Source organism: Mirounga angustirostris, unplaced genomic scaffold (genome assembly GCF_029215605.1).
Source record: "Mirounga angustirostris isolate CCGP_5_RB_7025 unplaced genomic scaffold, mMirAng1.0.hap1 SCAF_13, whole genome shotgun sequence".
NCBI classification, from domain to species: domain Eukaryota; kingdom Metazoa; phylum Chordata; class Mammalia; order Carnivora; family Phocidae; genus Mirounga; species Mirounga angustirostris.
Window position 1 is genome coordinate 106161707 of NW_026991721.1, and position 13741 is coordinate 106175447.

The 13741-nt window shown below is 39.1% G+C and overlaps 1 protein-coding gene across 2 annotated transcripts in view; it reads right to left on the reverse strand.

The window, feature by feature from the left end:
- Nucleotides 1-13741, reverse strand: part of GRIA4 (glutamate ionotropic receptor AMPA type subunit 4) — a 366854-nt gene that overhangs the window by 2748 nt on the left and 350365 nt on the right. Inside the window, exons 14-15 of one of the 2 annotated variants that reach the window (XM_064577521.1) lie at nucleotides 4789-4903; nucleotides 2464-2598 (exon numbers count right to left, since the gene is read on the reverse strand). In XM_064577521.1, the coding sequence (XP_064433591.1) occupies nucleotides 2464-2598; nucleotides 4789-4903 (250 nt within the window). Of the gene's footprint in view, nucleotides 1-2463; nucleotides 2599-4788; nucleotides 4904-10934; nucleotides 11050-13741 lie in introns of both variants that reach the window. The other variant, XM_064577520.1, reaches the window with a different exon arrangement.

Consider the following 13741-nt stretch of genomic DNA (forward strand, 5'->3'; position numbering starts at 1 on the left):
AGCTTTGCTGTGAACCCACTGAGGCTGCTCAAATTCTTATAAATTTACACGTGGTCTGGGTCTGTTTAGATTGTTGAGGCTAAAGGCTAGGACTATACGTGTTCCCGGAGGGATAATCATTTTTAGAGTAAATATTCTCTATATTGAAGGTTTCAGGTTTTGTTTTCGGCATTCTAGGACAGTATTATTTAGATTATCAAAAATTTGGGTAATTGTGGCCAACAGAGTTTTTGAAAGGAAAAAGCCGTCTTGTATGAGAGTACAGTAACAGTTGTCAAGTCTTCTTAGGTGCAAATCATTTCATTTACCCTGAATGCCATTAAGTCTTTTTAAAAGTCATGGACAGGAATGCTTTGTATTTTATTTGAAATTTATTGTCTTAGAAGTTTAACCCCAACTGTAGAGGCAATTCATGTGATACGTTGTAATGCCAGGTTCGGACTCCAAAAACATTATTACATGTGAACTGTATGTACATAACCTGGGAATTTATATCTCTTTAGCAACTTCCCAGATTTTGGTAATTAACTGGCATCCATGAGTGTTTGTTTCTAGAATTTTCTAATATTCTTTTTCTTTTCTTTGCAACCTTACCCTTGGACCTTGCTGATAATTGGAATGCTTTTGCTTTGCCAAAGAAAAATCAGTTTTAATGACTTGTAAGAAAAAACAAAAACAAAAACAAAAAAACAAAAAAAAACCCAACCCAAACCAAACCAAAACAAAAAAGCCCCCCTTTTTAAGATATAAAATTCATTCCAGAATAAAATCCAAATAACTGACTCTGAAAACCTGTCACATATTGTTTTTCTCAGTTTGAGAAAATCTCTCAACTGTATAATTATTAAGATAACAGCATTTGTATAATGGTCAAGAGACCTTGAAAGTTTCCTTGTTTGTTGTTTTGCTATCAGAAGACATGCTCAAAACATTCTGATCTGAGTGAACTGTAGGGTCTTGTTCTTAATTCTTTTACACAAAATTGGGAAAGAGCCATGTGGGGCTTATCTATGTATAGTTACACTCAGTAATCCATTGATTTCTAGATTATGGATAGAAGCAACTAGATCTTTGTAAAAGGGAATGACTTTTGTTCTTTGTTTTAAGACATTAACCAAGTGTTTCGATAGCTTTTATAACCACAAATATAAAAAACAAGCGTTATTTACCTGGCATAACCTCAGATGTACATCTTATGAAAATTATATTGGGTTTTTGACTCTCGGGTCCATCAAGCACTGAATGTCTCTTGTGGGTTCAAAGCCTCATTTATCATTGTCATCAGAGTGAGCAGCCCATTCAGTTGACTATTATATATAATCTTAGAAAATGGGTCTTAGAGACCTGATTTTAGGAAAAGCAGTAACAAATGCTTTCAGATCTTATTTTAAAACCACTTTCTATCATTCGAGGAATAAAAGTAGTGGACACTTAGATTCTTAAAAATTTATCTCCATTTCCTACATTTCACTGAATATTTACAATGTTTTATTGTGACACAGTGGGAGGATATGAGTAAGTGGGGCTGCTCTGGCCTACTTAAAAACAATTGAAATGGAAAAAAAAAAAAAAGGCCGTAATAATTCACTGCAATTTTTATCTTTTCCTGTGTCCCCCTGAAGAACACATGCATTGCTGACATCTTTGATGGGGAAACTGCTGTCTTGCCTAAAATGCATATCCACCTTAGTGATACTGTGAAGGTGAAAGTTGAAATTCATCTAAATAAATATGAATTGGAGTCAATATTCTGACAATCACTCCTATCTAAAGGTCTGGCTCAAGGTACTGTCAGATGAGCAAACAGCAGGGTTTGGTTCTTAAAAAAATATAGAATGATGGTTAATGTGAAACAGAATAGGAGCTAAAATTCTCCGAGTCCTTACTATGTGCTTGGAGTTGCTTCTCAGAAAATACATAACCATATCAAAATAGGCAACCTTAAACTAAGCTTTGATCGCTTGAAATGGTTTTATGCCGATTTTGTGAGTTCTCCTAAAATTGGATTGTTCCAAGTAGATTAGCCTGCTACATGGACAAGGAAACCCAGAACTAATTTCCATTTTCTCCCAAATTTCGAGTAGGATATACTGTTCAGATCATTTTGCAGAGCAATCCTGGGGGTTTGATTTTGTCTTTCTGACCCTTTCAATGCAGATATCTATTGGCAACATACAGTTTCGAACAGTGCATCCGCAGCCAAAGAAAACCGAACCACTTTGCACTGAAGTTTTTAAAAAATATAAAAGCTCTAATCAGAAGCAAGCAACGTCACCACTGGACAGACAGGTCACAACACTGCAGTTACAGGATGCATCACCCACTCACTGTAGTAAGCCCTAAGTCCTACCCCTAAATTTTAATACTTTCGGTTCCATATACGTTGTAACCTTCTCTATAGGTTGCTAAATTCTGGGTATTCTGCGAGGAAGTTGGGTTAAAAGTCTGTGCACTCTTTGCCACCTTCATTCTCTTCGCCTCTGCCCTGGACTTGTAACAGAACTCTATCAAAGCCACCAGCATAGCCAAGCCCAAGCCGCCAACCAGAATGTAGAAGACGCCTGCTACGTTGCTCAGGCTCAAGGCGCTCGTCTTGTCCTGGGGGAGATAAAGACATCTCAGTTAACTGCGGAAATGTCACATCCAGAAGGCAAAAGAACACACGAAATCCAAACAGCTAATTAAAGCAAATGCCTAATGCAACCTGAAATTATTTACATGTATAAATCACTGATGGAGGTTTATGGATTTAAGCATAAAGCTTCCAACTCTCAGGAGAAGTGAAATTATGATGATTACCAATAAAACTGTGTGTAATTACATTCAATAAAATTTGTAACGTTTTATCATTATTAAATATGCAGCGAAAACCACTATACCTAGCCATATAAAAGCATTTATATATTTACACAGGGTGGCAGAAGTGGGCTTATTATTTAAGTTTGAAAATGGCATATTTAAAACCCAGTTACATGGGAAGGGGATGTCTTTTGGCTTTCCTGCTATTCCATATACTTTCAATGTTTGAAATTTCTCTTGTATAAATCTCACTTCACATTTCCTGCTTAAGGAACTAAGTTTCGTTGGTTTTTTTTTTTTTTTTTTTTTTTTTTTAGCTAACAGTTTCACATTTTCTTCACTGTTGCTTTACCAAATATATGTAAATAATGTGCTAGGGTACACATTATTTTTTCTTTCAGTCATAGGTGTATGGGAGATCTTCCAGAAAGTGTCACTTTTACATATTATATACTACTTAGGAATAATTATGTATGCATCACATTTAGGTAACTTTTTAAAAATAACTTAAAAATATACAAATTACCATGGTTAATTGAGACAAATTATTTTCATATGGACAAATTTATGATTATTTTTACTGACTTAAAAATAAGATTCCATTCCCAGTTAAAAATACTTAATCAGTTAATAGTTTAGACATATTATTCTCCAGAGCTTTAGCATACATATTATCTCATAATAAATTTGGAAATAGTCAAGCATATGATTGGAAAATACTAAAATTGTAACAAGACTTCAGAATTTTTTCATAAATTGGAACTACGTATATTACATAGCAAGATTTGAGAGAGTATTTTGGATAGATTCCCTGTAGGATGCCCTGTGGCCATCATCTTCCCAGTTGTAGGTTTTGTGCAAAATGTGATCCAGACACTTAGTTTTATTAGCAGATTATTGAATTCAAAAGATGTACTATGTACACTGTCCAATTAGCCATGACATTAGCTGATTGGGCCAAAATTTAGGGTCACTTCATTTTTAAAATCATCGCTCATTAAATATTTATGCTTCTCTGGCTTGACATAGGGATTTGAGATAAGTATTTCATTATTTGGCCAAGCTTGTCTCATTCCACTCTGGTTCAAAGGCAGGAAAAAACTGATTAAAACGTAGGGATAAGCCCAGAAAAGGTATCAAGTGACATTACTTGGTCTCATTCTTAAGTGAATGGAGACTCTCCTATTTAAGCCATTTATTTGTTTCATGTCTTAGAATAACTAATATTTTTTTCTTTTAAAGAAGATAAAGAAAAAAAAATAAAAGAAGATTTCAAGAATCCTCAGCTCCTTTTGGGCACTCGTTACATTCTATGAATTTGCGCAGGTAATTAGATTCACTGATACATTGTTACATTTTTTCCTTTAGAATGGAAACGTAACTGTTTGTAACCCTTTTTATTTGTACTCAGTGGAATCAGGTCTCTGGATCTCTGCATTGCACCAAGAAGAATTCACGAATGAGAGATCTTAACTTGAGATATTATCCGTAAATGCTGATCTACTAAGAGCATTTCGGTAGAACCGAACAGGAAAGTCCGCTGCGCATCCGTCAGCACGAAACTATAACTGGGCCTCTTCAAACTAAAGTGGAATGCTTGGCACCGTAGTGACAAAAGACTGAACTTCTGAATGCCACAGGGTGAATATTTAAGATCCTTCTCTGGATGGCTACCGGACAATTCCCCACTTCTGTTTTGAGAAGGCATCAGCTCCTGAAACGACGGGTTTCGGGGCCTTCGCCTCCGAAACAAGCGCAACCCTAACCAAGAAGCGCTGCTCGCGCTAGTGTTATGTGAGTCTGAGGGTCACAGGAGGAATTTTATTAGTGTATGTGCTTCTGCGGATAATTTGAGTTGTAACCCAAGCCTGAGCAGTGGGGGTGCGGGCTGCAATTCTCTGAGAAGGCGGGTGAGTGGGTCGGCGCCCTGTGACAAACGCTCGCGGGCCCTGTGAGCACAAGACGAGGCCCCGGAGTGTGACGACTAACCTTGCTTCCGGAGTCCTTGGGTCCACATTCACCTTTATCGTACCACCACTTGTTTTTCAGCTTGTCTAAGACGCCTGCCTCACTGAGTTTCAAAACGGCAAGGTTTACAGGAGTTCTTCACGTGGAAAATAACATAAATAACATTATATATGTTATTTTATGTTATTCAAGTCAAACTACATTAGAATCGCAAGGCAAAGTGACAGAGCAGAGGCCACAGGAGGTGCTAAGTCTCGTGCGGGAGGCCCAGGTGGAGAACCAGACCTACGACTGGGGCCTGCTCCATCGCTTTAGGTAACAGGTGCATACTGCTAGGGAGGATCATAAATAAAACGTATGCAATTACTGTGAACCCAAAACTATTGGCCTGGGTTCCATTGCTGGAGCATTTACGAGGTTCCCAGCACAGCGGTGGAAGTCATTCGAGATCCACAAGCTCCTTGTGTTCCCCCCACTTTCGAAATGAATGGCAGTGGCTGCAGATGGACAGACTGGCATGCAGAGAAGCTGGCTCGGACCGGTTTGGGCTCTCCCCTACGCTGTGATTCAGTTGGTGTAATTTTATTCTCTGCTATAAAAGTACGTCTACACGGACTCCTTAACCATGCTCATCCAGGACTAACTGGAAGAGGAGGAGGGTGCGGGAGTTACTGACAAAGGGTCCAGGAAGGTCCTTAGGAGACCGATATGTGAGTCATGAGAAGATAAGCCCATGCGGACACTCTCCTCAGTTGCGGAATTTAACCTGAATAATAGCACTATCTATCTATCTATCTATCTCGAGTCTATCACATTAATATGCTGTGCATACAAAGGTAAGTGACTCTAATGTACCCCACGGACGCTTCCTAGCAGGTACATGACAGGCTCGGGGAAACCGACATTTTTAGGAACAAACTCCCGTCCTATAAAATCCCACTTTTCTTTTCTACCATATTTGAGTCCTTCAGTACTTGATGTTATATAAGGAGTCTCAAGGAGGAAAAGGCCAGTCATCACTCAGTCTCAACGTTCTGAGGAATCGAAGAACTCCCCTGGTTTTCATTCCTACGTTAACACCTTTGTGTGTATAAAATAAAAGTCCAAGAGGATGGATGGGGAGTAGTAAGCCCTGACATCTCTTGTTACTGTTTCCGTGCTTGGTTGGTTTCTGTTTCTTTTTGCTTTTACAAATATTCGGAGAGAGACTCATTGAATTTCTCTTGACATTTCTAAGCTGCCACAATTATTTTGTCTGGCTCTCTCCCCCAACACCTCACTTCTTCTAGGAAATATTGAGTGCATTTGGAGAGACACAGCATGCATTGATTTGACTGCCAGGGGATTAATTCCATAAACTTATCTGCACATCTAGGCAATGCAGTAATAATAACGGTGATAAAGCTAGTTAACCCTGACAGAACCCTTCCTAGGTACCAGGAGCTGTTGGAAGCATTTTATGTGTTTGGATACTATGATCACCTGCATTTTACAAATGAGGAAACCAAGGCACGGAGAGATTAAATCATCTAGCCACACAGCTAGGAAGTAGCTGAATCAGGGTTTGTAATAGCGTGACTTCAGCTTGTGCAATTAAAAACATTCACAACGGAAGACTCGGGAAATGGGAGTTTCTGGTTAACTGAGTTTTCTGATTAGCTGTTAAGCCAAAAGTCTCTTTTTTCTTGTTATGTTGTTGTACTGTTAGTTCTGAAAAAAGTTTCTAAGATATAAGTTTTTTAACTGTTTTCTCAATACGATTTAATTTTTTGTATCTATGTTGTAACGTCTTAACAATGCTCATTGTTCCATTTAAGAAGTAATATGCATTTGCCACATTCCTAGAAAATTACATCATGTTTTGGAACAAAATCTAATATGAGCATGATTTAACACTTTCTACTAAACACTGAGTTTGGGGATGGAGCAGGATGAAGATTTTGGTAAACTGTGGTGCTTGGTGAATCTGGTCCCAAATGTGGGTTTTACTATCTATACACCCCAACCCCCCCCATTCATGAAGTGATTATTACAAAACCCCACCCCAGGTTGGTGGGTGAGTTGTGGACTGCTTGGGAACAAAAGCGGTATCTCATTCATCTTTGTAGGACAGTATTTACCAGGGTATCTGACTCAGAGTAGGTGCTCTGCAAGGTTGCTGTATTTAAATTATTTTGAACCCAGAGCAAGCCTTTTCATTTAACTGATACTATAAGGGTTTTGAGGTCCCCAGGCTGCTCACCAAAGCCTTTTTAACACCTACACAGGTGTATTATACGAGCCTACACTGCACTTCTTGAATGGGGTGCTCTGGGAGGAGGACTTCATGCTGAAAAGGGAAGGAAAAAGAAAGAGTTTCCTTCCAGTTTCTTCTAGAAGGGATGTCCTTAAGGTCCCCACTTTGCCCTTCTCCCTTCACTTCTCCCCTTGCCTCTTTGGTCCTTCTGCTAGTCATGGCAGGACCCTGGTTTTAGAGGCCATAAGTAGATTGGAATTTTGAATTTAAGATATTTATTAGGAGCCAAACTTAATGGTTATCTGGTGGAGTTATCAGGCACTGAGCAAGGAATTCATTATTGGGCAATCGCTGGCTTTTGTTTACCACAACTTTTCTTTCTGCTTATGAATTCATATTTTTGCTAACAATCCCTTTACTCGTATGTTGGTTTCTATGGCTATGGTGAAGGGGAGGAGGCCACTTATGACGTGCTTTAAAGTCAGGACTGGCTACCGTCTTCAAAGGGCTAAATTAAAAATGGGTATCTTGTGATCTAATATAGTTCCTAAAGAAGACGTTATTTGGTAATCACATTTACAAAACGATTTTTATATGAATATCCACATTCGTGAGGGTGGCTGTTTTTATATACATAGAGGAGAATAGGGTATAAAACAAACAAAAAACCAATAATTTTATAGATCATTAATGATTACAGGCGTTGCCAAAATTTCCAACTAGAACCAGGACTGAATAACTCATGTTAAAAACTGGCATAAAATTCTGTGTATGGTTTGTGCTCAGACTAAACTGTATCAGATTCATCAGAGAGGAAAATGAGTTTGAGACATTGCAATGATATTTTTAAATTGGCTCATTGCCAATTAGTAAACTTTTATTGCTTTATTCACAAGTATGAATTTCTTATGATCATAGATTAGACCACATTGCACTAATATTATTAAAGAAGTAAATTTTCAAAAAAATGGATTTGCATCCTCCAAATCCTGCCTTTCTACTTTATTATTATTTTTTAAGATGCAGGACCCTTTTTCTTACTTCTTTCCTTAAATTTTTACATTTCAGCATGAAGCCTTGGTTGAGGGCGACCAGGTCAGAATGTCATGCTCTGGGAATGGCTCTCAGGTAAGTGGGGATGCTAATTATTTTGTAGCCATGGGCTGTGACTGGAAGCTACGACAGTCATCATGAGCTCCTTGAGAGAAAAGAAAATTCTTTTTCCCCACCAATATGGCATGTTGCCTGCTGAAAGCAGAAATTTAATAATTTGCTGCTGAATGGAAGGCTGGAGATGTCCCCCGGGGGTTATAATCCTGTGAATGGCAGGTGGGTCACCTGTCTCCTCAAAGGAACCCATTCATTGGGGGTGGGGGGTGGGGTGGGGTGGAGGTCGAGCTTTCCACGATTTTCTGCTTTCATTAGGTGAATCACTACTAGAAAACTGAGTTTTCTCCTATCAAGAGTCTGTACTGGAAAGACAACATTAGATTTCAGCATGCCTGGGTTGGGGCCTCTGAATGTGCATATTCCACCCCCTACACGGAATTGGCATCATTTAATTTCTCTCCTGCCTTGGCCCGATACTCAGCAAAGGCTTAAAAACTAGCTTCTTCTCCAGCTGAGTCTTCTCCTCATCTTACCTCTTCTGAGGAAGATCAAGCCCCACGGGAGGGGTGAGGTAACTCTAAAAAGAAAACCAGTCACCCGTAGAAGGTACAAAACAAAAATGAAACAGCAACAGCTTCCTGGTGCTTTACTTTGACCTAAGTTGGGTCAGGGCAGGTAGAACACAGCTCTGACTACAAATCCAGAGTAGGCGTCATTAACATTTAGATCGTTACCACCTATTTGCTTGGTGATATATACTGTATCAGTAAGCGACCTCCAAGGAGTGTTTTCTAGTACGAAAACAAAATTTCTGAGGGAAAACAACATACTGTGACATCATTTGGGGGGGATAATTTAAGTTGATTTTTGTAACATTTTGTGAAGATCTGAAGTAACGTTTTAGAATATATCACTTTGTAGCTCATGTTTGGTGAAAGTAAGTTACTGCATACCAGGGACCAACAGTTTGACTTTTGAGCACTACAAGTATTTTTGACAACAAATACTTATTTAGTGTCCATTGTGTACCAAACAATCTGTGGGATACAAACAGCTTAAAATCCAACCTGAGCTGTCCAACCCCTTAGTGAAATAAACTGAAGTGACTTTTCTCAAATAGATTTTTCCATTATGCGTACGTTTCTGCTCTGCTTATTTTTCTCTGGAAAGACGTTTTAATGGACACTAAAAGAGGAGTTTGTTATTCATTTTTCTGGAAAGTTTTATTGGTTAAGCAGTGTTGTACTTCTCTTATATCGGTGAGAAAAATAAACATTCAAGAGCAAAATTTTGCTAATGGACTAGAAAATTTTTGCTTTTCTTTGGTGCTATTAGAGCATGTTTTCTTATATTTCTAATTTGCATGGAAAATAGTAGGTTATTAGTGTAAATTTAAATAATTTTCTCTGCATAGAAAAATGTATTTATTTACTTACGTTTTTATGGAAACTGTCAGAATATTCTAGGCAAGTTAGGGTGCCAAAATATAAAAAGAGTTAATACTCCTTAAGTAAACATGTGGCTGGTGTCTCAAATGGAGGGGTCTTGAAGGGGAACCATCCCAGAGGAATCCCCCAAGATTCCACCCTCTCTCTGCTCTTTCTCTCCAGAATGATTCTTTTCCAGGACCTGGGGTGGGGGATCAGGATTGGGTCCACATGATTCCATTGTCTCCTCCTTTGTCCTGTCTCTCCCTGGCTAGAATATTCCCTTGGCAAAGTTTATCCTCCTCTTCCTGCAACAGGGCTGGTGATTAGAGGGGCACAAAGGAGCTGCATTTGAAAGTCTTTTAAGATGGAAAGAGGGGGAAGTTAGCGCCACTGGAAAAGAATGAGTTTAGCCTCCATCCCGAGTACTCTCAGAGAACAGAGCATCATTCTGTGGGTTGGGTGGCCAAGTAAGGGAATTTACAGCCTAATCAAGAAACGGAAGACAAGCAGTTTTGGGCAATTCTCTAGATTTTAAAAGAAAGACAAGAGCGCATACTTAAAAATTTTCAATACTCTTCCATGCCAGGTGGAAGGTATGAAATAAAATTCAGTGAGGATATTCCCATGTCTGGATTGTTTTAGGTCCATACACAGTGAAGAAGGGTTCTGGGACACCAGTTGATTATTTCTGTTAATTGTATACATTTTTTTCCTTTAGAAACTGCTTAGAAAAAAACCCCACCTTATTTTATGAAGCTGGAAACATGACATGGATGTAGTGAGCACAGAGCTGAACGGGTCTTGCTTTTGAACCGATCATTCTGTGATTTGATCCATTTACGGAAGGCAAAAAATGTCTAGTTCACAAGACTATCGCTGATTTATTATTTAACTTGATATGCAACGGAAGCCTGAGGGTTCTGGGTAGAGACATGGCTTTCTGGAAGGTACTCTAAACAGGTCCAGGTGGAGTCAAGTCATTGCTGTTACTTAAAAACGCTCTGTAGGTGGTCTCGCCACGCATGGGTGAACCAGACGGGACAGACTTCCCCTCGGTGTCCGCCCTCCTCGTCACTAAATTGCCCCTTCAAAAGCTTGGGTCCTTCCCTGCTTTCAACAAGGGGGTTTGTAGGACTACAAGGTCTGACCCACGACCTCTGTGAAGCCAGAGGGGTTCAGGGACTGTTGTAATGAGGTCTGTTTGTGTGTCCCTCAATTGGTTAACGGTTGCAAATATTTTTGCTTTGACAGTAATTGCATACTTGGGTTTCGAAGGGACTGGACTGGCAATTCTGGGGGTGGCTGGCGGGGGGGTCCAAGCTGCGTCTCCCAGCAGATGCACCTATTACTATACATACTGTTTACCCGCTTTTGGTGACATTGAGGCTGACCTTGGAGTCACCTCCCCCGCTGCCACATTCTCCTTTGTCGTACCACCATTTGTTTTTCAATTTGTCCAAGAGGCCTTGTTCATTCAGTTTTAAAACTGCGAGGTTAACAGCATTTCTTGAAACGATAAAACATATTTTGTAAGAAACTGCACAGCTGTTAAGATGTTAGAAGGAATGAGGACTTAAGCTCTTTTATAAGCTTCTCCCAGGCGCTAAATAAACCTCTCATTTTGCAGTCCTGCAGCCCCGTCCACCAGAGTCCAAACCAAAGGCAATGGTGACTAATTTCAAAGGGTGTGAAACGTGGTATTTGGTGCTGCTCGCTCTCAGAGTTCATTTACTGTCAAATAAACGGACGCTGTTATCAACCAATGACATGGATTTTTTTTTCTTTTGCAAAACAGCAATAAACTTGCATTTACTAGTAATTGAGGAAGAATTGTGCCTTGAGCTCCTTTGCCTCTAAGAAGGTCAACAGCCGAAAAGAGACCCAAATGAAAACTCGTTCCCAGAAGGAAACACGGAACGGCATTGCCAGAGCGAAAAAGCAGCTGTTCATTCATTTTTGTGAACGGATTTCCTGACAACAAAGAGTACGGCTTAATTATGGTTCCCTTTACTGTTTTTGGGAGTTAAGTTTGCTCACTTGTTTGATTTCATTGGTCTCAGAATCTAGGATTGGCATGTTTGGTTCAGTGTCCCTGGCTAGAAGTCACAGGACAGTCAAGAGAAAGGCAGTGCCAGCCCTCAGGGAAAAGGTCTTATATTTGGAATTTGGTGTTGATTCTTGAAGGCTCTGGATGCTATTTAGAAACTATGATGGCTCGGCCAATTCCACTGCGGAAGTTAAGTAATTAAACCCCAGGGAGCCGTGATGCATGTGATTGGGACCTTGCAGACAAACACCCCAGATCTGATTGCCTCCATGTGTATCTCTATCGGGGAATAAGGGAGCAGATTCTAATGAATGTCTAAAAGGATTAAAAATGTGTCATGGGCTTTTGCCTGCCAGGTATTTGGTTTCTTACTTGCTTTCAAGTTAGTTTTTAAATGAGCCATTATCTCTTTCAAGAGGTCTTCCCAGCATTTCATGAAATCTCTGTTAGAGTGAGGGAGTGGCTTCTATACCAAGAATTTGGGCTAGGCACCTTGATGAATACTGAGTTTGGTGGTTACTTAATGCCAAATGAGTTATAAATAAAACAAAACAAAATAACCCCATATTAATGAATAGCACTTGAAAACTGATTTGCAAGTGAAATAGTTGCTGACTAGTAAAAAGTGTTATATATTTCACCACCAATCAGCCTATTGAAGTGTTTTTCTTAAAATGTGTTTATCATATTTCACGTAAACAATGTTCATTTTCCAGTGTTGTGATAGTCTGATCCACTTGGAGAATAAACATGTCCCACGAGTAAGCCATACACTTTGAGAGTATTAACTCTTCTTGAGACTTAGACAGCCATTTACAAATGCTAATTAAATAATCAGCTGCTCCCACCTTCCCAAGTGCCACATTAGTGGCCTAAAATAATGAATATACTTCCCAAAGTGAACAGTATCAGGTGGTTGGTTTAATCAGCAAAAGGATCAGACTGAAATGCAAGAATGAATGAATATTCAGTGAAGAGAGACCTATTTAAAAAAAAAATGCTGTTGGGAGAAAGTTGTTTTAATTTATTTTGTGTCCACAACAAACTAAATTTGTCTTTCAATGATTTAAACCGAACTAAAATTTTTTATTTTGGAGAAAACTATTTTTATACTCTATTTTAGCCTGAAACATTCATAGTAGATCCGTTTTAATGAGGTGGCATCCCAATAATTTTATGTGTTAGTTTAGACCGTTCCTTTGATAAAACCGAGATCATTTTATGAGAGGGTTATTTAACAGGGGTATTAGCCAAAGACAGTCCCACAGCACAGGAGAAAACAAAAAGCAAAACAAAGGAATGGATAAGGAAAAAAAGCTTCACGTTGAGAAAACTGTTTGGAATAAAGCTTCCTACAAAATTATTCTAAGACGTTGTCTTTCTAAGACCATCTAATAGGCCATGTAAAAACAGTTTAGTTTCACACTGCTATTCACATGTGTGTGTGTATACATCAATATTTGGTTCGTACGATACACCTGACCAGTAGGTAAGTCACTGCCCAGGTCACAGTTAATCCACGTTTTCCTTCCAGAAACATGTGGCCCCTTGATAAAGTCCCCCTAATAATATTATACGCACGTTAATTTTTCTCTTATGATGCATGGAAGGCACCTTGTAATTAATATTCAGAAAGAGTCTTCAGGTACTCACGATTTCTCTGCATGTGAAAACTGCTTGTTTTCTACAACTCTCTGACTACAGATGTCATTTCTGTAATCAGGTCTAGCAGCCTCTGTAGATTGCCATTTCAACTGCAGCATAAGCCACATTTGAACATCTGTCCTATTTTATGAAACACATTACTTTTACATGTTATTAATTGTAAGAATCATCAAGTGACTTAAGAAAATACATAAAGTTACTTCACTCATTTTGCTGGAATATTTTTTACCTAGGCAAGAGAAAAAGGAACCCTGAAAGAGGAATTGGAAGCAACCTTAGGGAAGTCACAAGTAGTGGGGGGTAAACGAGGGACTTGGGAAGCAGACCTTCCATCACGTTTTACTGTTCCTTTGCAATCCCCTTCGTACACTTCAGACAGAGGTTTCAAAGTCAATGTCAGAAACGCAGATTAATGATCAGGGATATTCTGGTCCTGAAGCAGTGGTCAGCCAAGAAGATAAGCGATAGAAGAAAAAGGTGCGCTAT